Source organism: Plectropomus leopardus, chromosome 7 (assembly GCF_008729295.1).
Source record: "Plectropomus leopardus isolate mb chromosome 7, YSFRI_Pleo_2.0, whole genome shotgun sequence".
NCBI lineage: Eukaryota > Metazoa > Chordata > Actinopteri > Perciformes > Serranidae > Plectropomus > Plectropomus leopardus.
This window is the reverse complement of record NC_056469.1, coordinates 713,512-739,786: the sequence shown is the minus strand read 5'-3', so window position 1 is coordinate 739,786 and position 26,275 is coordinate 713,512. Positions and strand designations below refer to the sequence as shown.

General features: G+C 41.7%; 2 protein-coding genes across 2 annotated transcripts; both read left to right on the top strand.

Moving 5' to 3' along the window:
- The first annotated feature begins 7,428 nt into the window (after positions 1-7,428).
- Positions 7,429-13,026, top strand: LOC121945617 (calcium homeostasis modulator protein 5-like). Its single transcript, XM_042489885.1, has 2 exons — positions 7,429-8,110; positions 10,109-13,026. Exons 1-2 carry the CDS (start codon positions 7,568-7,570, stop codon positions 10,496-10,498), a joined length of 933 nt encoding a protein of 310 aa, XP_042345819.1. The 5' UTR covers positions 7,429-7,567; the 3' UTR covers positions 10,499-13,026.
- Positions 13,027-15,239: 2,213 nt separating this feature from the next.
- Positions 15,240-23,273, top strand: rwdd1 (RWD domain containing 1). The gene is made up of 7 exons (XM_042489128.1): positions 15,240-15,437; positions 15,795-15,860; positions 16,977-17,107; positions 20,219-20,362; positions 22,101-22,233; positions 22,340-22,402; positions 22,957-23,273. The coding sequence occupies exons 1-7, from the start codon at positions 15,365-15,367 to the stop codon at positions 23,073-23,075; spliced, it is 729 nt and encodes a 242-aa protein (XP_042345062.1). The 5' UTR covers positions 15,240-15,364; the 3' UTR covers positions 23,076-23,273.
- The last annotated feature ends 3,002 nt before the right edge of the window (positions 23,274-26,275 follow it).

Sequence of the window (26,275 nt, the reverse complement as noted above, 5' to 3'; positions counted from 1 at the left end):
ACTGCACACACTGTGCATGCACTAATGCAGCATATGAGCATCATTAAATGAGTGTATGTGTTGTATCACCTAGTTCTGTCATTAGACACTCAAAGCGGCACAAAGCTGACTTTACTAATGATGTTACTGCTGTATAGCTGCACATAATGATGTGTGCATGTGTGTTATTATATTATCACTCACAGTGGTTACGTCTGAGTAGTGGAACAGAAAAACCACCAGAGGATGTGATCACTTCCTCAGTCAACTCTTCGCTGCTGATGTTGACTGTATCTCCGTCTCTGCAACAATGGTATGTTCGCCATACAAGCATTTCAGAGCATTAATGATGCTTTTGCTCTATATAATTTCCTGCATGTATGTTTTCCTCTTTGAATATTTTCTCATGGCAGATGAAAATGACTCATTTCATTCTTAGTGAATACACGCTGCTGACATGCTGAATTGAGCATTTTTGTGATGTTTGGTGAATGTGTAATATAAAAAAAAAATCAGCATTTCGTATTTTTTGTTTCATATGAATAAATGATTTCCTCATACAAAACGGAACAGGAGTGATGCATGACACAGTTTCACTTCCTTTGGTGTTGTTTTTTAACCAGCATGACATTGTTTCAGACTGCATTGACATCACTGTTAAAGGAATACCTCACATTAGATGTGTTATCCTTTATTGTCCTTGATGGAGAAAATTAGTTTTTACCATCTGTGACAAGACGGAACTGGAATTGAACCCAAATGCACGACACCAGGTATCAAAAAGTCAAAAAACACTTTATTTTTAAAGGCAGCAGCAAAGTCTTCACAAAGGCAGAAGCAAAACTCAAAATCACTCCGAAGAGGAAAAGTAACAACAAAAAAAATCTCTCAGAAGAGGACACAAAGTATCAACAGAAATTCTCTCTAATGAGGTACATGAAAAAACTAGAGTTCAACAAAGTATCAAATGAAAATAGGTTTCAAACCTGAACAATGCAATAGAGCGAGGAACAACAAAAACTTGACTTGGGCATAAGTATGACGCTGGTTCTCTGACAGACGAGACAAGACGAACTGGCACAGGACAAAGGGAGACGCAGACTATATAACACACAAGGTAAGGGGAAACAGGTGGAGACAATCACACTGGCGGGAAAACACACAAAGGGAGGAGGAAGTAGGTGACCTGAAACGAGAGGAGAGTTAGGATTTCAAAATAAAACAGGAAATCACAAGACAACATAGGCACAAGACAAAAAAAACAACTTAACATAATTTCCTTGACATGACAATTGTCAAGGAAATTATGTTAAGTTGTTTTTTATTATTATTATTATTATTATTATTATTATTATAAATCGTAGTAGTAGTAGTAGTAGTAGTAGTGGTATTAGTAGTAGTCATCACAGCAGTAGTAGTAGCATTACACTCATTGATAAGTATATACAGTATTATGACTCATTATTTATATTCTGTATAAATAAGAATAGTTCTAATAATCATTAATTAAATAACTCTCTGGTGTGAACTCTCCTTTCTCTTCTTTATCAGCTGCAGGCAGGTGTGCACCTAAACACATGCACCTTCATGTCCTCAATACACACCCATTCTTTTAGAGGAGATGCTTGGGAATGTCAGGAGCTTGATTATGTTGGTGACAGTGAGTGAGGTGAAATAGCAGTTGGCACAGAACAGGAAGATGGATTCAATGATGCTTAGATACAGAAAGAGCAGGAGATGGGGTCTGATGAGAGCGCACTGAGTTGGCAGATGGCAGAGTCTTTATTGGTGGTGTTTCTGGATGTCTGTGGTGTAATGATAAAAGCTCAGTTTATTGTCCAGACTGATGCTGAGGTACCTGAAGCTTACTTCACCCATAGAATGCCATCCATCCATTTTCTTCCACTTATCCGGAGTCGGGTCACGGGGGCAACGGTCTAAGCAGGGAAGCACAGACTTCCCTTTCCTCGGCCACTTCGTCCAGCTCTTCCCCGGGGTCTCCTACCAGTGGGACGTGCCCTGAACACCTCACCAGGGAGGTGTCCCGGAGGCATCCTAATTAGATGACCAGGCCACCTCACCCTGGCTCTTCACAATGCGGAGGAGCAGTGGCTCTACTCTGAGCTCCTCCCGGATGACCAAGCTTCTCACCCAATCTCTAAGGGAAAGCCCAGCCACCCTACGGCGGAAGCTCATTTTGGCCGCTTGTACCCATGATCTTGTTCTTTTGGTCACTACCCAAAGCCCGCGACCATAGGTGAGGGTAGGAAAGAAGATCGACCGGTAAATCGAGAGCTTTGCCTTTCGGCTCAGCTCCGTCTTCACCACGACAGATCAGTGCAGAGTCCGCATTAATGCAGGCGCTGCACCGATCCACCTGTCAATCTCCCGTTCCATCCTTCCCTCACTCGTGAACAAGACCCCGAGGTACTTAAACTCCTCCACTTGGGGCAGGATCTCATCCCCGCTCTGGAAGGGGCACTCCACCCTTTTCTGGCTGAGAACCATGGCCTCGGATTTGGAGGTGCTGATTCTCATCCCGGCCGCTTCACACTCGTGTGCGAACTGATCCAGTGAGAGCTGGAGGTCACGGCCTGATGAAGCCAACAGGACCACATCATCTGCTAAAAGCAGGGACCCAATCCTGAGGTCACCAAACTGGACCCCCTCAACACCCTGGCTGCGCCTAGATATTCTGTCCATAAAAATTATGAACAGAATTGGTGACAAAGGGCAGCCCTGGCGGTGTCCAACCCTCACCGGAAATGAGTCTGACTTCCCGCCGGCAATGCGAACCAAGCTCTGGCACCAGTCATACAGGGAATGGACAGCCTGTGTCAGGGGGTCCGAAACCCCATATTCCCGGAGAACCCCCCACAGGACTCCCCAAGGGACACAGTCGAATGCCTTCTCCAAGTCCACAAAGCACATGTGGACTGGTTGGGCAAACTCCCATGGTCCAGAGCTGGTCCACAGTTCCACCAGACTGGGGCGAAAACTGCATTGCCCCTGCTGAATCCGGGGTTCGACTGTCTGGCAGACCCTCCTCTCTAGTACCCCCAAAAGACCTTACCAGGGAGGCTGAGGAGTGTGATCACCTGTAGTTGGAACACACCCTCCGGTCCCCCTTCTTAAAAAGAGGGACCACCAGCCCGGTCTGCCAGTCCAGAGGCACTGCCCCCAATGTCCACGCAATGTTGCAGAGTCCAGCCACGATAGCCCCACAACATCCAGGGCCTTAAGGAACTCAGGGCGGACCTCATCCACCCCCGGGGCCCTGCCACCGAGGAGCTTTTTGACCACCTCAGCAACCTCAGCCCCAGAGATGGAGGAGCCCACCCCTGAGTCCCCAGGCCCTGCTTCCTCACCGGAAGGCGTGTCGTGGGATTGAGGAGGTCTTCGAAGTATTCCTTCCACCAATCCACAACGTCCCGAGTCTAGGTCAGCAGCACCACGTCCCCACAATACACAGTGTTGACAGAGCACTGCTTTCCCCTCCTGAGATGCCGAATGGTGGTCCAGAACATCTTCGAAGTTGTCCAGAAGTCGTTCTTCCATGGCCTCACCGAACTCCTCCCATGCCCGTGTTTTCGCCTCGGCGACTGCCATAGCTGCATTCCACTTGGCCTGTCGGAGTCCCACAGGTCAAGAAGGCCCGATAGGACTCCTTCAGCTTGACGGCATCCCTTACCACCGGTGTCCACCAGCTGGTTCGGGTGTTGCCGCCCCAACAGGCACCGACCACCTTACGGCCACAGCACCAGTTGACCACCTCAGCAATGGAGGCACGGAACATGGCCCACTCGGACTCAATGTCCCCCGCCTCCCCTGGTCCCACAAGTCTGACGATACAACTACAAAGTTGATCATTAAACTGCGGCCAAGGGTGTCCTGATGCCAAGTGCGCGTATGGACACCCTTATGCTTGAACATGGTGTTTGTTATGGACAATCTGTGGTGAGCACAGAAGTCCAATAACAAAACACTACTCGGGTTCAGATCGGGGGGGCCATTCCTCCCTATCACGCCCCTCCAGGTCTCACTGTCAATGCCAACATGAGCGTTGAAGTCCCCTAACAGAATGAGGGTGTCCCCAGAAGCAGCACTCTCCAGCACCCCCTCTAAGGACTCCAAAAAGGGCGGATACTCTGAACTGCTGTTTGGACCGTAGGCACAAACAACGGTCAGGATCCGTCCCCCCACCCGAAGGCGGAGGGAGGCTACCCTCTCATTCACCAAGGTAAACTCCAACGTACAGGCACCGAGCCAGGGTGCAATAAGTATTGCCACCCCTGTCTGGCGCCTCTCACCAATGGCAACTCCAGAGTGGAAGAGAGTCCAACCCATCTTGAGAAGACTGGTTCCAGAGCCCATGCTATGTGTCGAGGTGAGGTCGACTATATCTAGTCGGAACTTCTTAACCTCGCGCACCAGCTCAGGCTTCTTCCCCACCAGAGAGGTGACATTCCACATCCCCAGAGCTAGCTTCTACAGCTGAGGATCGGACCACCAAGGTCCCCGCCCTCGGCTGCCGCCCAACTCACACAGCACCTGACCCCTTTGGCCCCTCCTACGGGTGTTGAGCCCATGGGAAGGAGGTCCCACATCGCCTCTTTGGGCTGTGCCCATGGGTAAAGGCCCGGCCACCAACCAGCACTCGCCATTGAGCCCCACCTCCAGGGCTGGCTCCGGGGGGGGGGGGGGTGGGGGCCCGCGTCCAGGCGAGGGAAACTCTGAACCATTCTTCTTTTTCATCGTAAGGGGTCTGTTGAGCTACACTTTGTCTGGTCCCTCCCCTAGGACCTGTTTGCCATGGGTGACCCTACCAGGGGCATAAAGCCCCCGACAACTGAGCTCCTAAGATCACTGGGACACGCAAACCCCTCCACCACAATAAGGTGGTAGCTCAGGGAGGGGACCCACAGAATGACCATTTATAAATCAATTAGTCATGCTGTGTTACTAGTATAGAGAGCTGATTTTCTTCCCATGCTTCCGTAGAAAATGCCAAACATATTGATTTCTTTACAGAGTGTAAAGAAAGAGGTCCACGTTTCAAGCTGCATTTTGTAGCAATTTGGTTTCTAGCGCTTTGGCGTCCACTGAAGGTCTCTGAATGCAACACCACTGTGGTAAAACACACATTTTTAGCTGCATCTGTAAATTTCCATATGGTTTGTGTGCAGACATCTTAATTTATACAGTAGTTATCTAATAATAGTAGAGGAGTAAAAAGTCAAATATTTTCCTCTGAAGTGTAGTGGAATACAAGTGGACAGTGGCATGAGATTAAAATACTCGAGTAACATTAAAGTTTCTCAGATTTGTATTTAAGTACAGTACGTACATGAATAAATGTATTTAGTTACATTCCAGCACTGCCCACACAGTGGAACACATAGTAACAGAAATTACAATAACTAGGATCAGTGCACCATATAGTATTTCTTTTGCCCTGAAATTTAATAATCTAGTCATTATCATTACACTAAAACATGATCTAACTTTGATTATATGATAATGTTTCTCAAATATAAGACTTATTTTTCCTTGTGCTGGGCATACATTTTTGGCCTGTGAAAATGAGATGTTTTTATCTTATCTTGAGTACTCTGGACCACTCATAAAGTTTTCACTTACATTAGAGAACATTGGTGAATCCCAAATATCAGTGAGTACAAACAAAATAAGAACAAATAGTGGATACGAGCAAAACTAAATGAACATTTCTATGTAAATAGTTTTACTTCTATGAGGCCCATTGTTAGCAAACTATTTGCATGTGCATTCATGGCCATTGCTAAATGGCTACATAGAAGAGGACGACTTGACAACAAATGCATTGCATATTTATTTATTTATTTATTTGTATGTAAGTCTCAGACATAGCTGGGGTGAGATGACTTTCAGCATCTGGGAAGGCTTCTAAACATGGGACAATGATGATACGGATAATGGTACCACCTATATGAGAATAACATCTGCAGGGCTGTACAGTCTGCCGTCCACTTATTACTTTCCCTAACGGGCTTCCTCTTAGCTTAAGGCTGGTGTGTGACGTAGTTCTGTAAAGCCGTATGAACTTCTTGCCAGAGAACTGCGGCCACTGGCCAAGTTACATGTTGCTAAAAGCAGCCGACCAGGGCGCTCTATGCGAGAAGGATAGACACCATTCACCCTGTTGAAAGTTAGTGTTTATTAGATCGGCCTGTAAACTGCTATTTGAAGGCAGAAAAGCACCATAATGTTGTTTAACAACAGCAAAACTATATCAAACCATCAGTTTACAAGCTCTCACAAAACTTGCACAGTAAGTCTCTTTATCCAGTTGTACCTTCAGAACTTTGCTAACACATGACTTTTCGCTAAAAAGCTGAACTGAAAGTGAAATTTATTTTTGCTCTCTTCAAAGTCAGACTCCAACACTGAGGTTTTAGCATATTGACTACAGTCAATCAATAAATCAATATGTTATCATTTTGCATGGAAGCATGCAAGAACAAAATTTCTTCAGTAAGTTTTCTTCACAAATCAGCATAAAACAGGATGAGTAATCAATATACAAATGGTCGTTTTGTGGATCAAGTATTCCCTTAACCCTTTGAAACCTGGGCAAATTGGGGTTTTTTTGTATATCTTTTAAAAAGATGGGGAGAGGGCAGTGAGCAACTTAACAATACATGGCCCCACAAAAATGAGCAAAAAAATAGTTACAAGAAAATCACTTGACAATTAACAAAAAAAGAGTAAAAACAGACTAAAAATGACCTAGAAAAGAATGTGTATGTAAGAATGTATTTATTATATGATTGTTAAATATTTTTTTGCAACATAAATTTAAATTTTAATTTTAATTAAAAATTATCATTATAATTAAATTATAATTAGAAAGTTTTGGGAACCTCCCCCCTTATTTAAATAATCTTGTAATAATCCAACCCTTTTATTTTAAAACTAATTTATTTTTGTTAATTTTCGTATCACATTTTACAAATTTCTTGCAATTTGTGAGACATTTCTTATCCGGCTAGTCATTTCCTTTTTCCCCCGTGTTTTCAAAAGAAATCAAACCAGTTTGCTCGGTGTTCAAAGGGTCAAATAGCTTGTCAAAGGTGTCTGAACATAGCATAAAAAAATGATATCCTTTCAGGTTTCAAAGTGTTAAATGTACATATACTCAGAGTCATAAAACTAGACCAGCAGGATTTTTGTAAACCCCCTCAACATGATTTGAGCTGGACAGGGAAGCAGAGAAAAAGGGATGTGAATGTGAACAGAGGGGGGAAGTGGAGTGAAGCTGTATCGTTTTACAGCCGGGGTTGTACCTCTCAGAAGTGCAGCCTGGAGAAGAGGTGGATATATTGAGTGGAAAGCAGGGGGTGGGAGGGAGCATGAGACTAACTGAAGGAGGGGCCTGAAGACAAGAGAGCCAGCACAGGGAGGGGCACAGACAGGCTTGGCAGATGTGTTTTGAAAACACAGGACAGGAAATGACTGCAGACTGCTCAGACACTCAGCTTTTACACTTTTCACTCTCTTTCTTTCTCCTCGCTTAATTTCCGACGGTGTGTGCGAAACCGCTGATGCCATGGATAACTTCCAGACTGTCCTGCGTTTCTTCATGAACCAGAAAGCCACCATTGGCTACAGTTTCATGGCTCTCCTGACAATAGGTGGGGAACGAGTCTTTTCCATGGTGTCCTTTCAGTGCCCGTGCAACCGTGACCAAAACTTTGCATACGGGCTGACTTTCCTACTGGGCCCGGCTGCAGTACTGCTGGTTTTAGGACTCTTCTTCAGCACCAGGCTGTGGAGGCTCTACACCGGCTGCTGCCTCGACCCCATGAAGCTGTGCCCCCGGGGGAATTGCTTCGGCTGCCTCAGAGTGTTCCTTAGCATCTTCACTGGAGCCTGTGTTGCCCCTATCATGTGGCTCTCTGTGGCCCTGCTCAATGGGACCTTTTATGAGTGTGCAGTCAGTGGTCTGGATGATAACCTGGTAGTGAATCTGCTCTGTCAAAACCAAACCTTGATATGTCGGCAGGAGCTTGCCCGGGTGCCCTGTGACCGCTCCAAACTGTCCAGTGATGAGCGCATGGAGCTGCTGCTGAAATTCAGGGCTCAGTCACAGGTAAGAGACACTCAGCTAATCTGAGGGAGCATTTAGAGGGCTGCAGATCAACTAACATTGAGGACTAAACTCCTCCCAGGGAGTTCAACTAATCTGATCGAACACATATACCTTTCTCCTGTGTGGATCTCAGGGGTAATCTCAGAAATTTCCAACACAAAATGTTACAGATTGGAGGAGTTCAAAAGATGAGGGTGTTTTCTACACAGGGAGGTCCAAATAAAAGCTGTCAGGTGCAATATGGAAAATGTAGGATCCAGTGTTTTGAGAGTTTGATCCATGACTAAAAGGTAGAAGAAGGTACAAGGTAGATTTATTGGTCATTTTTTAAAAAAAGTTTTCAAAAACTAAATTACATTTGTCTTTGATCCTGCTACAACTTTGAAGTTGGATGTTGGATGAACAGGATGTTTGCCTGTGATGCTTTAATTCTGATGGTTCTTCTTACCTCTGATTTTCTTTTGTCTCTCAAGCCTCCTAACTGTACTCATAGAGTAGCTAAACCCCAGACTTTTTGATTGAGTGCCTCCTCCCTAGAAAAGTCTAAAAAAATAGGCGGGGCAGGGAGCAGGATAAGACATGCCCAGTCACCCAATTGTGCTGCCTCTCGATCCACAGCACCCCCCCCCAAACACACACAGGTAGTAGAATGAGTCCAATCTGTAGACCATAGTTTCATTCCCACTGCACAAAAAACCTGCTACCACCTGCTTACATCTGGCTTTCTAATTCAGTGGGAATGTGCACAATCAACATTCACACCGGGGTCAAATGACGGCATTAGTCATGGGTATTTATTGCTTCTGGCTCTGATTTGCATTGATGGAAACACAACACCCAGGTGAACACACTAATTTCAGCTCCTTAACCAGTGAGATGCAATGCTGCGCTGTCACTAATTACCTTCTGTCTACACCTAAGCAGCGCTCAAAAATCAGTCCAAATTAGTCTGCACAGAGTTTGTAACAGAGACTGAATCAGGAAGAGATATAGAAAGACAAGTAAAGAAAAGTAAAGACAAGTGTGACGTTGCACAGACAGACCAACCTTTAAATCCAACACGTTGCCACTGGCGCAGTTTTAGTTTTTTAGCTTTACAACTCAGTCCAGAACAGCCTCTAAAAGACAAGTTTGTTGGCTTGGATCACCTGCAGTTCAAAAAAATGAACACGTTATGTACGAACTTTAACCGCATTGAGATGAACATGTTAACGCTGACAGCCCTACTTACAGTACAATGCAGTACAGGAGGAATTTAGCACCATGACTGTCAGTATAGGTTGATGATATAGGCTACTTTCTAATTTGCTAGAGCTCATCTTAATGACAAAGGCCAGCTCAGCCTGTTTGCATACAATGAAACCAGGTTAAGCTTGTGCAGGGGACTGAAATCAGCTAACTCTCTTATCCACCATCTCCAACACTTAATTTCATGAACTCTCTACTACACACTAAAAAATGACAAATCTCTTAAGGCTGCAAGCGAGCATAAGCGTAAAGCATCAAGGTCTTATGACCACATTTGAGGCAAATGTTTTCAACCCACTAGGAGGGCTTTCAAAAAAAAAATAACATGTCATTTCCTGTTGCCAGTAAGTGGTGCTATTTCTATCATTTATGATTGGCACATAGATGTCACAAGGCTGGGACTCTTATCAAGCATGTGTAGTTTGGGGAAGATTTGACCATGTACAGTGGAGTTACAAACTAATCTCTATTTGTAGCGAAACATAGATATTTGTCACCTAGGGTTAAAAAATAGTCATAATTACAACAGGGTTCTTGAACCGTTCAGTGCTCGGGCCCTAAATATAATTGATAATTGGACAATAACAACAGTTGTCAGCTTGAGTGTGAAAGTATTGCTGTCAGCCCTGAAGCAGCCTTCAGTGTCGGGGAAGTCAAAGTGGAACGGTATTCATTAGAACAGATATATATTCTAGTGGGATTTCAAAGAGTTAAGTGTGTATCAGTGCCTAACACTCTGTATGTCTGCAGATCCTGGGCTGGTGTATTATTATCATCTCTGCCGTTGGAGGCCTCTTGGGCACCTGCTACACAAACTGTCGCTCCAAAGTCAGCTTCCTACAGCTGACATTTTGGAAACGCTACATGGAGAAAGAGAAGGAGCGTTTTGACACCTTTGCTGTGGAATACGCCTCCAAACTGGCCGACAGAAACCTGCAGAGCTTCTTTGAGAACAAGGACCCTGATCTGTTTCCCTTTCCTAACCACAAGGCATGGGAGGAGATCTCTGCATACTACACCTTTTCCAGGAGTGAGCAGTATTACAGCACCCTGCAGCGCTACGTGGAGAGGACAGACAAGGACTTCACACCAGAGAAGAGACCTGTACTGGACTTGGAGCACGGAATGGAGATGCACTGAGAAAGGCTACACTGTGGTGAGACTGTGAGATTCGGTACTCAGCACTGTTGGTATTTAACTCTTAGTCTATTGTTCGTGCAGGTCTAACTCAGGACTAGCTGTTGCAGGCTGCCTGCTCACTGACAAAGCTGCCTTTCTGTCTGTTTTACTCTAAAGAATGTGACCGTTGCCAAGCAGCAATGGTACAACCTACTCTAAGCACATGAGATCATAAAGGGCGTAACCACTAATTCCCTCTGCCTCTGAAACACTGCATGCATTTGAGGCCTTCTAGTACTGACATTACTTTTGAAATTTTTTGTCTCACTTTGGGTTTGCAAAGTAAGTTATTAACATATTTTATATTATAATATAGGTATACTATGCAGGAATTGTTGGTCAGCCTTCTGTTTGTCAACAGACTTACCAACAAAAGTGCAAACCAACCCCAGATTCACTTTTGTTTAGGAGTGACTTTTGTCGCCATTTTACTGCACTATATTTGCTTTTTTCAGCGCTGTGTCCATGATTATCATAGCTCCCCCTAAGAATGCATGCTGCTTATGGTTTGGTACCTGGTCATTACCATTTTTATGAAGTCCATACCAGCCCAGCTTAAGTGCCCAGGAATATCTAAAGCAAAATGAAAAGAAAAGAATCAAATCCAGGCAGAAGGCAGAATCTCTGCAGATAAATACAACAACACACACTCAGCACATTTACATGATGTTAGAAAAAGTGGAATTATTGTGTTAGTCCGACTAAGACTGGACTTCTACAAAGACATGTCAACATGTTAGTCCGACTGAAATGGTATTAAATCAAATTTCTCAGAGTCGGACTAAAACACCTAGATTATGCGGTTGGGGGTCGATTTACTCTTTCATGAATATGCCTCAACTGGATCGGGCCATTCTGACGTGCTCCATAGTCCCCACGCTTTGACCCAGATATTGAACAGCACAAATTCATAGAAGAAAGCCAGGTAAAACAAAAGAAATACAGGGAAAGAAAACAAAGCAAGACACAGTTATGAATATGGTGAATTTGAGAGGAATAACCACATTTACAGCCTGCTAACTTGTTTGGTGTGTGACGTAATAGGTCAACCGATAACCGAGCTATAACCATTGCTCCACCGAACTGTGCATGCAGAGTGAGTGGCTCAGAAGTGCTGATTGAGAGGGATTACATTTATATGAGCCTTTTGATTTTTTTTTTAGGCAAATCCTGCATGGTTTACCTTTAACTAACTTACAGTAAGTCTATGCATTCAGGGCCATCATGACTGAAAACACTGAGGTCATGATCCTTGCCATTATTTCTAAGAATTTGGGGAGTTCAGCAATAAGGACAGTGGTAGTTCCTTTACTACTGTTGTTTTATAAAAGCCCCTTACATCAGCTCTGACACTGAAGACCTTTGCACACCAAGTCTGTATTTTTTGTCTGAAATTGTTGCACAGTTAAAAATAAACCTCATGTTGTGTCAATCACATTCACACACTGACAATGAAACACTCACTCATGTTTTTGGAACAGATAATATATTCTGTGTTTTTTTCATATTTGTCAAAACTCTGGAGGGTTGTTTGACCAGTAAAGAAAATATGGCGGTGCGGCAGAACAACACAGAGAAACAGGTTGCACACTATCTTTTCATAACCCATAAGAAACCTATTTTCAACTGGTCAGATAGTAACAGTCAGGTGGAGGACGATGTGTTAGAGGATGAGAACCACACACAGACGGAGAGAGAGTAACACTGTAAAAACTGAGGCAGGAAAGCTCCACCTCTTTAGGTAGCTGTGGTGAAAGGGAGCAAATGTGTCTTTACATTTTGTCTTGTATTGGGAATTTTTTGCAAAATATAGAACAACAACAACAAAAAACTGACTCAGTGTTCAGTGTCAGTGTTTTTGTTTTTGTTTTAAGCAACATACACCAAGCAACCTGCCTCTCCCAGCTGTAACAATGTATGATGATGATGTATTGTTCGTGGAGTGACAGAGGGAGAGACAGAAGCTGTACGGCTCACATCTAGAGACATGTCTTCTCACACATTCACTTAGACATGATGGTGATGGTCGGGAAGTGTTTTTCAGATCCTGGTTATGGCCCTGGTCGCATTTTAATGAGTAATAAATCAAAAAACTGACAAAGTGTACGAAATGCAAAAACAAAAAACAGTGCAAAAAAACAGTGCATCAAGTTGCTCTTGTTTTGTGTGTGTGTGTGTGTGTGTGTGCGCGCGTGTAACACGTCAACTAAGGCAGTACTTTAGTAAAAGCTAACATCTGTAAACATGCCTGTGTATAATATGGTAAAGTTTGACAATGAGTGAAGTGTTACTTCCACTGACCTGTGTGTGTCAGGGCTGTCTGGGCTGTGGAATTATCCTGATGCAGTCTTTCAGCATTCCATTGTGTCTGATCCACAGGCACAGACATGAGCATGATGCCCAGCCGTGTAATTACACTGTCACTGTGCAATTTTCATGAAAAGCTTTTATTTGTATCCTTGTATGTCATTAAAATTATATTCGTTGTATATGTATTTTGGCATTTTTTTCTTTTATTTGTTAAGACTGAAGTTTCAGCAAGAAAGGGAGAGAGCAGCAAAGGGCTATAGGTTGGAATCAAATATGCAGCCACAACAATAAAGACATAGACTTGTGTAGATGGGGCACTCACTCTACCAGGTGACCTATAGGTTACCCCCGCCCTCAGCTTTTTCATTGGACCTCATCTGTGTCCCATGCTGTGGATGAGAATATTCAATTCAAGTCAAGACAATTTTATTTATAAAGCCCATTGACATTAATCACAATTAGCCGGAAAAAAAAACAACTTTAACAGTGAAAAAATGGCAGAATTCTTAGAAAGAACAACTGAGGAGTAATCCCTCTTCCAAGATGGACAGACGTGCAATGGATGATGTGTTTACAGAACAGATCACCATTATAAAATTAACATATTGAAAGACTAGGCAGCATTAAAAATTATTCAAATCAAGCACACTCTAACAGGGCAGGCTGTGTTTACATTCTACTTGTTATACACACTAATTCATATGTACTCATGTTTGAGGCTGGGGCTCCTCTGATGCTCCCCATGAGGCAGTTTTGGAACAGAGCACCTGGAGAAAGTCCAGGTGCCAAAGTTGTATAATGTTTTAGCATTAGCAGCACATTAGCCTACTCTAAAATAACATTCCGTGAACATTAAAAAACCACTGCCACTGAAAACATATTAAGAATGTTAGGGCATAATGTTCTAACCATGTTATCGAAAATATCTTTGGAATGGAGTATTGTTATCTATAATTTACAAGTGTTATGCTTCAGTTTGTCAGTAGAGGAGATGCAGTATCATCAGCCAGTACAATCATAGACTCCTCAACCATTGGGGATTATATCCTTTAGGTAATTTCATATCCTTAATCAGACTCACCTACATCTGATTTAGAGTCACCTGTTAACCTGTATGTTTTTGGACTGCTGGAGGAGACAATCCACATTGACACAAGAAGAACATGCAACCCTGCACCCAGGATTTGGTCCCTCTTGCTCTGAGTTGACAGTGCTAACCACTGCACTGTCCACCAATGTGACAAGGAATGTAAATACATTCATCCAATATTCAGTAAAAAGCTGCTTTCATTCTGTTTTTTTTTTTTTTAATAAAATGTATTCAGTGCTTTAGTCTCTAGCAAAAACAGCAACAGGATTTAGAATATAACAGTAACATTTCTGATGAAAGTCATATTAATTTCCCTTTTCTAATATGATGATCTTATTCATTTTAAAAATGTATTTAATTTTTTCATTATTTTAGTTATTTATCTTCCAACTCATAATCCCGCAAACAAAACAAAACAAAACAAAACAAAACAAAACAAAACAAAACAAAACAAAACAAAACAAAACAAAACACTAGAAAATGCTACCATAAGTGGGAAAAACCCCCACCAAAGGCAGGACAAAACCTATAAATAGAAAGAAAATAATATAATAAAAATATGTAATAAATAAATTTAAAAAAAAAATGAAAATAGCAATAATTAAAAAAATAGAGGTAAAGGATAGCAGCACAAAGTAAAATAATAAATAGGCTAAATATTGAAAATACTGAAATGATATAGGGAGAAGTAAAACTGTGAAACAGACTAAAGTATATAAATAAATAGTCAACAGATAAATTAAGTTGAATTAAAAGCCAAACTGAAAAGGTAGGTTTTGAGTTTTGAGTTGTCTCACGTGACAGCAGTATGTCAGCCCCACAGACTGTAAATAAATACATATTCAGGCTATGGTCAGCACTGTGAAGCACACTGGATATAAATTGTTATTGCACTACGCCTTTCACCATGTCAGCCGGGATGGCTGGATGATTTCCTCTCCAACTCTGTTACTGTTATTATCATGGATGTATTGAGTTATTATGGCCAGTGGATGGTGCTGTCGTTTTGTTTGTCAGCTGCGCTTGCGTTAGTCAATAAAGTTTATGGGGAAAAAAATCATGTTCTTCATCAGTGCGTTGCAGACCCAACAAATGGATCCGAAGCTTTTATCGTCCCCTCACTCGAAAGTATGTTTAGAACTACTGAATTAAGCAGAAAGACCTGTAGTCACAGCACACACACACAGTGAGCATATGTTTCAACCACATACTGTATATGAAGATATACACTCTGTGGTTCCCACAGCAGGATCTCCTCCACATCAAACGTTCCTCAGCTGGACTCCTGCACGCTGTCAGACGTGACAGGCGGAGCGAAGATGTTATCGAGCTGGAGCCTGGCAGCAGCACGCAGTTCGCCGGTGTGTTAGCTTCCACAGAGAGGTGATGATCTGTCCACCCTCCAGATAACCTGCAGCCCCGCCAACATGACAGACTACGCCGAGGAGCAAAGAAATGAATTGGAAGCGATAGAGTCCATCTACCCGGACTCCTTCACAGGTTGGTATTTTACTGTGACACGCTCAACACAGCTAGCTCGGAGGCTAGCAGGGTAGTGGGCTGACTGCTAACACTGTCTAACGCTCCTAAATGATAAATTTAACACGCTTAGATAACAGCTTGCTCTGGCACTCGTTACTACACATTCACTGTTGTAATGTTACTCGAGCTAACTGTGAGACATGCAGCAGAGACAGACCAGCTGTACACGGGGCCCTAACTGTCTCACAACGGAGAAGATCAGATGTGGCTGCCTCTACATGTTATTATATATATATATATATATTCTCAAACAGCGAGATGTAGAAATAATGATGATTCTAATCAATGTGTGTGTGTGTGTGTGTGTGTTTGTAGTGCTTTCAGATGATCCCGCCAGCTTCACCATCACTGTAACATCAGATGCAGGGGAAAATGATGAAAGTGAGTATATTGGTAAATTGATTGCATTATTTTAGCACTTTTCTAGTCATTCAGCCACTCAGAGCACTACCAGTTACATTCATCCATACACACACACACATTCACACGCTGGTCGCCCAGGCTGCTGTACAAGCTGCCACCCGCTATTCAGTAAGCATTCATCGACACTCACACTCTGATGGAACAGCCATCAGGAGCAATTTGGTGTTCAGTGTCTTGCCCAAGGATCAACATGTTGACAAGAGTAGCTTGGGATCGAACCACAGACCTTTTGAGTAGAGAACTAGCCACTCTGCTACCTGAGCCACAGCCACATGTGTGTGTTTACGAAATGTCATCCATCCCACACATTGAGAGATTATTGTTGACAGACATTGTTATGAAATCTCACCTTGTTCATTGTGAACTTTGTCAGAGATGTTAAAGGAAATATTCCAAATATGGTGTGAGAGAAAGTGGTTGTGAGTGAAACATGGTAGAGTGGATCTGAGTTGTGAAAGCTGTAAATACCCTGAAAACTAAGACTGTAAGTTGAAATATAGAACATGGAGAAGGTCAGGCAAAATGCATGGATGTGGTTCAGGTTGTTCATTTTTCTTTGGTTCGCTATGCTGAAGGTGTGGGGTTTTTTACGTTGAGGGAGGAATGATAAATGCATACATGTATTAATATATCTGTTATCTGATTCTGTGCTTTATATGGATAATGGTAGGCAGGTGTATACATATATACAATAAATGCGCACATGTATTAGTAATAGTTCAATTACTATTATTATCTGAGTAGGATGATCTTATTCATTTTCACATCTTACATATTTCTGTATGTTTATTTCATTTTACTTTTTTGGACAATCTTTATATTATATGACTTTGACATCACAGGTCATCCTAAGCCAGCCAGGTGGGGAGGGTTACACAATAGATTAATTTTCCTTCTGGAGTTTTGATACTTACAAAATTTTTAAAACATGGACACATATGGATGAGCTGTGGCTATGTATATATGATATATATTAATACGCTGCAAAGAAAGTAAATAAAATACTGATCACATAAAAAAGAAAGTTGGACTATAGGAAACTGTGATGATAGGAGCTGTCTTTTGCTCTTTCAGCTGTGGAAGCAACATTAAAGTTCACATATGTAGAGAAATATCCAGACGAGCCTCCGCTGTGGGAGATCCACTCCCAGGAGAACTTGGAGGACAGTGACGTGGAGGAAATCCTCACCTTACTGCAGCAGCAGGTCTGTCCATCTCAGCTTGATATGATCACCTTCATTTACACTGGTCCCTGCCCCATATCCTCTGAACACTACCTGTCTGGCAAACTGTTCTCTGGAGTGTTTCTCTGGATGCTCTTGCAGATACTTTTTATATCTTAACTACCAAAAATGCAAATTAAATCCCTTGCTGTCCATCTGAAATGTAATGTCATGTAAATAAATTGACTTGACCTTTTCCTGATAAAGAATACATTCACCAGGGCAGAGTGCATGGCTCATGCCAGTTTGCATTTTATGTATGTGCTTAGGTGCAGCTCACTTGGGTCTGTTTAGATAATAGTGTGCTCCTCAGTGCTACTGCTAACAACATTATGTTTGAGCTCATTCCACTGTATGGTCCAGCCTGAAACGACCAGACTCGACTCACTTTTTGTAGTAGTTTGTGTTCATTTCATCGGTATTTGTGCATGTTTTCTGAGAGCTTACCAATACAGACAAAACGGAGAAGAACCACCACTGATTGTAGAGACAGTGAAGCATGGTCTAAGCGAGATATGACCATAGGAACAAAGAAATTTAAATAATGGCAGAACAGAGGAGAATAATTCTGTGAGCGGTGGTGAGCAGTGCAGAGCATTGAGGGACTCATTGATACAAAAGCTATTGTAGAGACCGAGTACCGTACCTGTTAGTGTTGGTGTTGCAATACCCCAAAAAGTTGTTTGCCAACTGCCAATAAACCTCAAAGAAGAGGAAGAAACTGGGGATCAGTAGAGTGGTTGAGTTTATCCAGTGATTCAGTTTGAAAACACACAGGAACGTTTGCTGCATTATCAACGGCTATAAACATTATGATGACCCATGTTTTCTGGTAGTTTACTCTGAAAATCTGCAAGTCCTGCACACGTCCATTTCTAAATTGAAGGTGGGCCTCCAGAAGTGAGCTGCTGGAAATTGTAGGCGCTCATTCTACAAACCAGGTATGAAAACATGTCAGGAAAAGTTACATTTGGCAGCTCGTTAGAATCGCTCAACCACTCCTTGTGTTCATATGGATAGAGAATGTTTAATTCCTTTAAGTGGCGCTCCTTTGCTTCGTTCTTCAGCTTCTCTCAGTGCGTCATGTTGCTCTGGCTCTTGGACAGGCTCATTGTTTTCTGTCTCTCTTCTTCTTCTTATGAGGTTCCACCAAGCATAATGCTGCCTTCCACAGACAAAAGCTCTGGCTGCAGTTGAAAAGTTAAAATAATCTCCTTTCCTAACCATTTTCCTTGACCTACAGAGAAAACAGGTCAAGGAATGATGTGAAGGAGAATTCATAAGGAGTTAGGAAAAGATGATTGCGGTGTTCAGAGAATCCGACTGCACTTCTCCTCGCTCTGTGATGATGCGATGGCGGATGTTATTGACGTGGGTCTGCTGTGATAGAACTGCAGTGTTCACATGATGGACTACAAAAAGCACATCCTCACCGGATTGGATATTATGCAGTATGCAGTGTTTTTTGTAATTGTTTTATTTGTGTTTTCTTTTACAAACTATTTGCTGCCTTCTTCAGGCCCTTTTGTAATGTGGAGCTTAAAAAATGTGCTATAAACATTGAGTATTATTATTATGATCATGACTATACATGCCTATAATTATAATAATTAATATTATTATTGTTATCATTATTACTTTGCTCCGTGCGTACTCACCACATAGTTTAATGCATGTTATAAAGGCTAAATGAGGACAACCCGGTGAAAAATATTACATCCTTACCAAGGTGAGAATTAAAAATAAAAAGAAATATTGGCTCCCAGTCACAAAAGTAAAATGTAACATTGTCACACTCACCCTCCTTTCCCTCATATTTACTGTCATGAATCTTTATATGATTTCATGAAAATAGCCTAATATGAAATATGCATTACCTGTTACATCCACTGTTGTACATATGATCATTCTAACGTTTCAGACATGATGGTAGCCTAAATTCCGGGCAATGATGTGATTATAAGCCAGTGTATATAACAGCTTAAGAAGCAGGACACAGATCTGTAAACAGCTACATGGTGAAGTGATGGTGTTTTTAAGTTATTTAGGCTCATACAGACTGTGGATCTATGATGTCATCAAACATTGATTCCCCAAATAGCGGCAGATGTTGCGCGTCACTTTAAAAGTTGTCACTGCAAAGAATTGTGGGGCGGATTCTCTCCTTTCCTTTGGTAAAGGATGGTCTGGTATCCTATGCTAAAGGAGATTATAAAGGAAGCATTGATGCACCTTCCCTTAATCTTCTTCATCTTAGAACTGATTTAAATCATCATCACTCACTTCAACATAGTTTTATCAGCTCCATTTGGCTGTTTCCAGGCCCAGTTTTGTGACCAGAGGGGATCAGGCTTTTGATGTCAGGGCTCCCAAACTCCTGTAGAGATTACATCATCAATATCTGTATCTACATTTGATTTGTGTAGTTGTGTATGTTGTTTTTATAATCTTGTACCACTTTACTACTAATTGACAGTTATATTATTTTTCAATCGTTTATGCGCTGCTCTGTTTTAATAGGGGTAATAGGGCAGAGTTATGGTTTTTTTGGGGGGGTTCCTTTGTCACTGTAAGAGTCTAAGGTCAGAGGGATGTTGTATGTTGTAAAGCCCTTTGTGGCAAATTGTGATTTGTGATAATGGGCTTTATAAATAAAATAGAATTGAATAGTTATTTAAATACTTTTGCTGTATTTATCTGATTTTATTGCCTTGTAAAGCCTTTTATAACATTTGTGCATACTGCTATATATATAAATCATATCATTATTCAGATCAAACCTCCCTACAAAAATCAAGTGTAATAATTTATGAGGCAAATAAAGGAATAAAAATAAGTGATTATACATAATAGTGCTTTTCTAATCAAAATATTGAAGTCACTGAGTTAGCAGCCTTTCATAGACAACCAGTGTAGTTTGGATCCTCTGCAATAACAGTAGATGCATCAGAAGCTGAGGACACAAACTATATGCTGTCTGCTGATGATATTTAGAATTAGTAATGGTTCCATACATCAGTGCCCAGCATCTCCTGGTCTGTGTGTTACCTGTGATAACAGTATCAACACTGTGTATATGTGCTCACTCTGCAGGCGGTAGAGAACTTGGGCATGGTGATGATTTTCACGCTGGTGACAGCCGTTCAGGAGAAACTCAACGAAATTGTGGATGTGATGAAAAGCAGACGAGAGGAGGAAAAACGGCGAAAAGAAGCAGAGGCAGAGGAAGCAGAGAAGGTAGCAACAGCAAAAACCTACACTACACATACTGTACATTTACCACATTTCCACATGATCCATCAGTCCTGTTCCTCAGCTCTAGTTTCAACATGGACCTAACAGATAGAAAAGGCAGGTTTATATATCCAGGTTTTTATAGAGCACATTTTGGTAACAAGGCAATTTAAAGTGGTCTACATGAAACATCACAAGCATCGAGTATACATTTTCTTTTTTTTTTAAAAAGAATTACATTATAAGAGGACATTGAAATACATTTAAAAAGCCTTTTAAGAACTCAAAAACAAAAAATAAAAACAAACTGAAATATGCTAAGACAGCTTTAAAATACTTGAATGAAAGTGTGAGACATTACTAAATATTTGATTTAACAAAAGGCAGCGACAAACAGAAAAGTCTTTAGCCTTAATTTAAGAGAACTGAGAGTTGCATAGAAACTAAACGCTGCTTCCTCATGTTTAGTCTTAACTGCAGGGACACAAAGTAGACCTGTCCAGAACATCTGAGAGGTCTGAATGGTTCAGACTGTAGATTGGGTCAGAAATGTATTTAGGTTCCAAACCATTCAGTGCTTTAAAAACCTTTGAAAAACCACTATAAAACGTTGTATTTTGAAATCCATTGTCTGAGAGAAAGGAAGCCAGTGTGAAGACCTCAGAGCATTGTTGGTCTTGGTGAGGACTTGAGCAGCAGCACTCTGAATCAGCTATAGGTGTCTGATTATTCTTTTAGTGAGACACCATAGCAGTAGTCTACTCTACTGAAAATGTAATCATGGACAAGTTTTTCCAAATCCTGCCAAGACACAAGTCCTTTTATCCATATGTTCCTGAAGGTGACAGAAGGCTGACTATGTAACTGTCTTAATGTGGCTGTTTAAATTCAGGTCTGAATCCACCACCACACCAAGATTTCTGACTTGGTCTGTAGTTGTCAACATTGTCAGATGACATTGGCTAAGTCCCACCCCTCAACACAGACTGGCCAATCACAGCATAGCATTGGCCAGCTACGTCAAGGCTCTGACAACTATACAGCTAATTTTCATCGACTGCATTCATTTCAGATTTTCTGTATTTTCAGGCTGATTTTGTGGATTTTGAGCTGAACATTGTGCCTGGGATAGTATATAATAATATATACATATCATATAATAATACTCGTTACCCAGAGAGGCTGGAATGAGATACAGGGTTCCCACTGTCACAGAAAACCTGAAAAAAAATTCATGGAATTAATAAAAGTTTTGGAGAAATCATTCAATTCTGTATAATGAAATAGTTACACTAATTTTCCATCGAAAACCTTGCTAGTAATTTAACATAACGACAAATGTATTTTCTAAAGCTGATGACGTCACATAGCTGGAATATGTGTTGATGTGTGTCAGTGTTTTCTTCATTATAATGAGCATTTCTTCATTTTCTCTCTCCATTCCGTGTCCCCATTTATGTATGCCGTTTATGTATGAATAGTGTTTGAATCTGATATTTGAAAATGTCCTTAGTCATGAAGAACTTTTGAAATTTCGTCCATGAAAATTAGTGGGAACCTTGGAGATAAACATTTCTCCCCCGTCCCAAAAGGTTGTTGGATGTTATGTTTAGTATTACGTTGAGGATTGACTGTGGTCAGTGATCGTATATAATGGGGTGTGTGTGTGTGTGTGTGTGTGTGTGTGTGTGTGTGTGTGTGTGTGCGCGCGCGCGCGCGTGCGTGCGTGTGTGTTTGACAGGTGGCGTTCCAGGGCACAGTGGTAACCATTGAAACCTTCCTGCTGTGGAAAGCCAAGTTTGAGCTGGAGATGGCTGAGCTAAGGAGGAAAAAGCAGAAAGAAGAGGAGCAAGGAGGAAAAGCCAAACTGACTGGTAAAGTCTGAGGCTGTGATTCCAACACACTCCTCTGTGGAGGATCAAAACTTGCAGAGTCTGTCAGATACATGGAACTAAAGAAATGTAATCTGCACCACACCAGGTAAACAGCTGTTTGAGACAGACCATAACCTGGACACATCAGACATCCAGTTCCTTGAAGACGGTGAGTGTGTGAGTGGGGACATCTAGAGAGACAGACAAGGACAGAGATAAGAACAGACAGACAGATGGGGAGAGAGAGACAGGCAGAGACAGAAAGGGAAAGATGGCCAGATGCAACAATAAGAAAGGCAGAAACTGATGGAGGTCTCATTAGCCAATCAGAATCTGCACTCTGTGTCTATCCGTGGCATGAAAATGCTGAGTCATTGTTTAGTTTAACTTCTAATTAACAATAATTACTACTTGAAAGATATCAAAAGTCAAAAACCTGCATGTTTTCTTACTGAAATGTCTTCGCCATGAGCGTCCCAACTCTTAGATAGACATGTCTTTGGTGTGGATAAAGTAAAAACTGACTGCTGTATCAGTTTAAAAAGTCTCAATATTTTTGTTTTTGCTTACAACTTGATGGGTGAACTAAAATTTTAGCCAGTGGGGTGTAGACGGATTGCTTGTTGCTTTAATGCAGAAAATGAACCAAGTGGATCTATTGGAGATGAATAAGTTTTTAGTTCCAGCTTTATTCTGACACACTCCTGCTTTCTTCCTCTGCAGCTGGAAACAACGTTGAAGTGGATGAGTCACTGTTCCAGGACATTGAGGACTTGGACTTGGACTTGGATGAGGATGACCCAGACTTTGACCCTTTAGAGATGGGAAGTGATGAAGACTAAAGCAGGACTAAGGACAGAGGACTGTTGAGGACCGATAAGACCATACCCACCCTTCTCTAGAATCTGATTATCTGACCAACACATTTTTCAAAGACTCTAACAGCTAGAGATTAAATCTTTATAAATACAACACACATATACACGCCCAGTACTTTTCACTTCTGTGTCCAAACAATTAAATTGATCAAATAAACCTGACGCTTGGCTGTGGTGTTGTTTGACATGCAGGACATCTCATCTCAGGCTTATCTCTTGGCCAGAGGAAGGCAGTAAAATATCAGGTTTTAAAGTAGCGATACCTCAATTTGTGAATATACTCCACTGCAATTACTGCATTCCAACTCTTCTTGAAGTTAAAGTGAAATGCTCAGTGTTTGCAGCAACATATACGATCAGCTTTGAAAATGAAAAGCACTCTTTATGGAGACTGAGCCTTCTCAGATTGTAGGTTTTATGCCTCCAAGCCGGCAATATTCAAGACCAGAGACATTATGTTTTCACACTGTATGTCCGCCCGACCCATTTTCATGAATGCGATATCTCAACACCTTGAGTATGTTTTTTTCAAATTTAACACAAACGCCGCACTCAATGATGAATTGATTTGATTTTGGTTTTCAAAGGTCTCTGTGACCTCCTCTATCTCATTCTTGTGAACTTGATAAGTCAGGGAGGGAATTTCTTAAAATTTGTGAAAGTGATATCTCAACAACACCATGAGGAAATTTCTTTAAACTGGTCACAAACATTCACTTGGACTCAATGCTTTGGTGTTTGAGGTCAAGATCACTGTGGCCCTGCATCTGCCTAATTTTTAATAGCTGAAGATGGCCTCCAGGGAATGTCCTCAAATTTGGCACAAACCTTCACTCGAGACTTGAGACTGAACTTATTAGTTTGGTCTTTGAGGGTCAAAGGTAAAGGTCACTGTGACCTCACAAAACACTTCTAGACATAAATCAAGTACTCTTAAGCTAATTGTGACAAGTGCTGTCATTTTATCATCCAAAGATCAACTGTGACATCAAAATGTTCTGCAAAACCACTTTATGTCTGTTACTCAACATGATGTCTTGGAACAGAAGGGGAGACATTTGGTCAGATACTGAGCTGGAGACACTGATCTTTAAACTGTGCTGATCGTAGAGATCTTCTGTGATGCTGGGTAAAGCATCATGTTTTCACACATGGATGTAAACTGCGAGTGTAACTTGACTGGGGTGTAGAGGCAAACAAACATGTTGGTATTTCTAGTTTACTGATGTAAAGAGCATTTTTATGTTGGAGTTTATGCAGAGGGAGGTCCTGTGAAACTGTTTGATATACCGCTATTTTTTTACACGAACATCACATTCCATAAACACAATACATCATAAAAACTGATCATATGATTTTTATGTATAAACCTTATCTGCACAGTCATTAGTAGACTTGTTCAAGATGATCCAGGCCGGAGCAGAATCCATCACTGCTGATTTGTGATGCATGCGGATTTGTGATAATTATCCTGACTTGCTCTGACTTCATGCACACGTGGACGATGACCTCACAATATTGTGACAGCCACAGATTTTAGAACTAGGCGCTGCAGTTGCCCTCCACTGACTGTAAGACCCATGTAGTGGACTGCCTTGGCGTGGTCATTACATTTGTCCCTCTGAGGAACTCCAGAGCTCAATGTCCCCTGGGCAAGTGGGGGACACGTCAAGAGACACTGTTTTACGAACCCAAAACATCCAACAGAGGGTTGTTAATTAACTTAACTTATACTCCCTGGGGATGTCTGCAAACACGCTCTGGCTTCTTAAGCCACGGGAAAGTGTTAGTATCTGACACCCTCCATCCTGACATATGGTGGAAGGTAAGCACTCCGAAGGTCCCATCAGCATGTCACAGGATGTAGGGCGTCTGAATGACCTCCTGATCACCCAAGCAATACCAAACAACCATCGTATTGCCTCCCCTGCTGAGATGACCAACTGGTCGAACATTGGGTAAAGTCATTATATAACCCTGTGTTGTGATAAACATCTGACAGAATGACTTGGACCAAGGTTGTAAGTTAAAATTTCCCTTCTTCCCTAATCTTTGTGACTGGGGGTGAGGTTGTCTCCATGCTTCAGTAAACAGATAGGAGCACCTCCCATTCTTTTCATCTCATGTAATTTGAATGAGTTAGGTAAAGTACGTTTTGTTCCCCTTTGTTATAATGGAGCTATACTGCCATCTAGTGGTCTTAGTTATTAGTAAGCTCGTAACCAACTTTGTAGTTATATCGTATTTTGAATTCATTGTATAATGTTAAAAGTAATCCAATATCTAAGTAATCACAAGTTTCTTAGGATCCATGGTACAATGTTATGTTATGTGTGGTCACATATTTCACAAAATTGAGCAAAGGATCTTCAGAATCATGTGTTACGTTATAAATTACTTTTAGGTCTCCTAACATGCATTTGAAGTTACTGTGATGAGACTATAGTGATGAGGAGATACGTGAATTTATACACCACGGGTTAGATCGCGTAATTCGTCATAAAGTTCAGAGACATAAATGTCTCCTAAATTACATTAGGTCTTTTAGAAATTTATACCAGATGCGCGATCGCTCGGTGCAAAAGTTCGCTTACTCCGCCTTCCATCCGCACCCCATAATCGAAAGATAAAAACTGAGTGACTCTCTCTCTAAAGTCAGCTCAGAGCTCTCTCTCTCTCTCTCTAAGCTCACTCTTCTCAAGGCTTCTCCTCTTCTCTCTTCTGAAGTTTTTCTTCGCTCCTTTTTACCGCGGTGCGTCTCGTGCATCCGCGCTCGCAACTTTTCTTTTCTTCAATTTTATAAGCGGAGCGGCAACAGCTCACCAGAGCTTTGCTGAACTTTAACTTTTGAAGCCATTTTCTTTTAAATCTTTTTTGACGCTTTTCTTTATACCAGTTTTTGGTCAGTAAAGACACTTTTGGTAATTCGTTTTTAAGTAAAATCAAATTAATAATTTAAAGTGACTCCCTCAGACCAGTGGGATTACTTTGATTATTTCTGCGAGTTTTAACTGAGAAGGACACTCCGCGATTCGCCATCAACTCTGCCACGGATCCAGAAGCAACACCTGCTGCACAAACTATCAGCATCCGTTGCCTGCCCTTAAGGACTTTGTTCAAAGACTTTTACCGGTTCGCTGAGGCGAACACCGAGGCCAGTTAAA

Bases quoted from the DNA above. Each gene is read 5' to 3' on its own strand.
- LOC121945617 (XM_042489885.1), top strand. From the start codon at position 7,568: ATGGATAACTTCCAGACTGTCCTGCGTTTCTTCATGAACCAGAAAGCC. The intron at 8,111-10,108 runs GTAAGAGACACT...GTATGTCTGCAG, and splicing joins AATTCAGGGCTCAGTCACAG to ATCCTGGGCTGGTGTATTAT.
- rwdd1 (XM_042489128.1), top strand. From the start codon at position 15,365: ATGACAGACTACGCCGAGGAGCAAAGAAATGAATTGGAAGCGATAGAG. The intron at 15,861-16,976 runs GTGAGTATATTG...TTGCTCTTTCAG, and splicing joins TGCAGGGGAAAATGATGAAA to CTGTGGAAGCAACATTAAAG. The intron at 17,108-20,218 runs GTCTGTCCATCT...CTCACTCTGCAG, and splicing joins TCACCTTACTGCAGCAGCAG to GCGGTAGAGAACTTGGGCAT.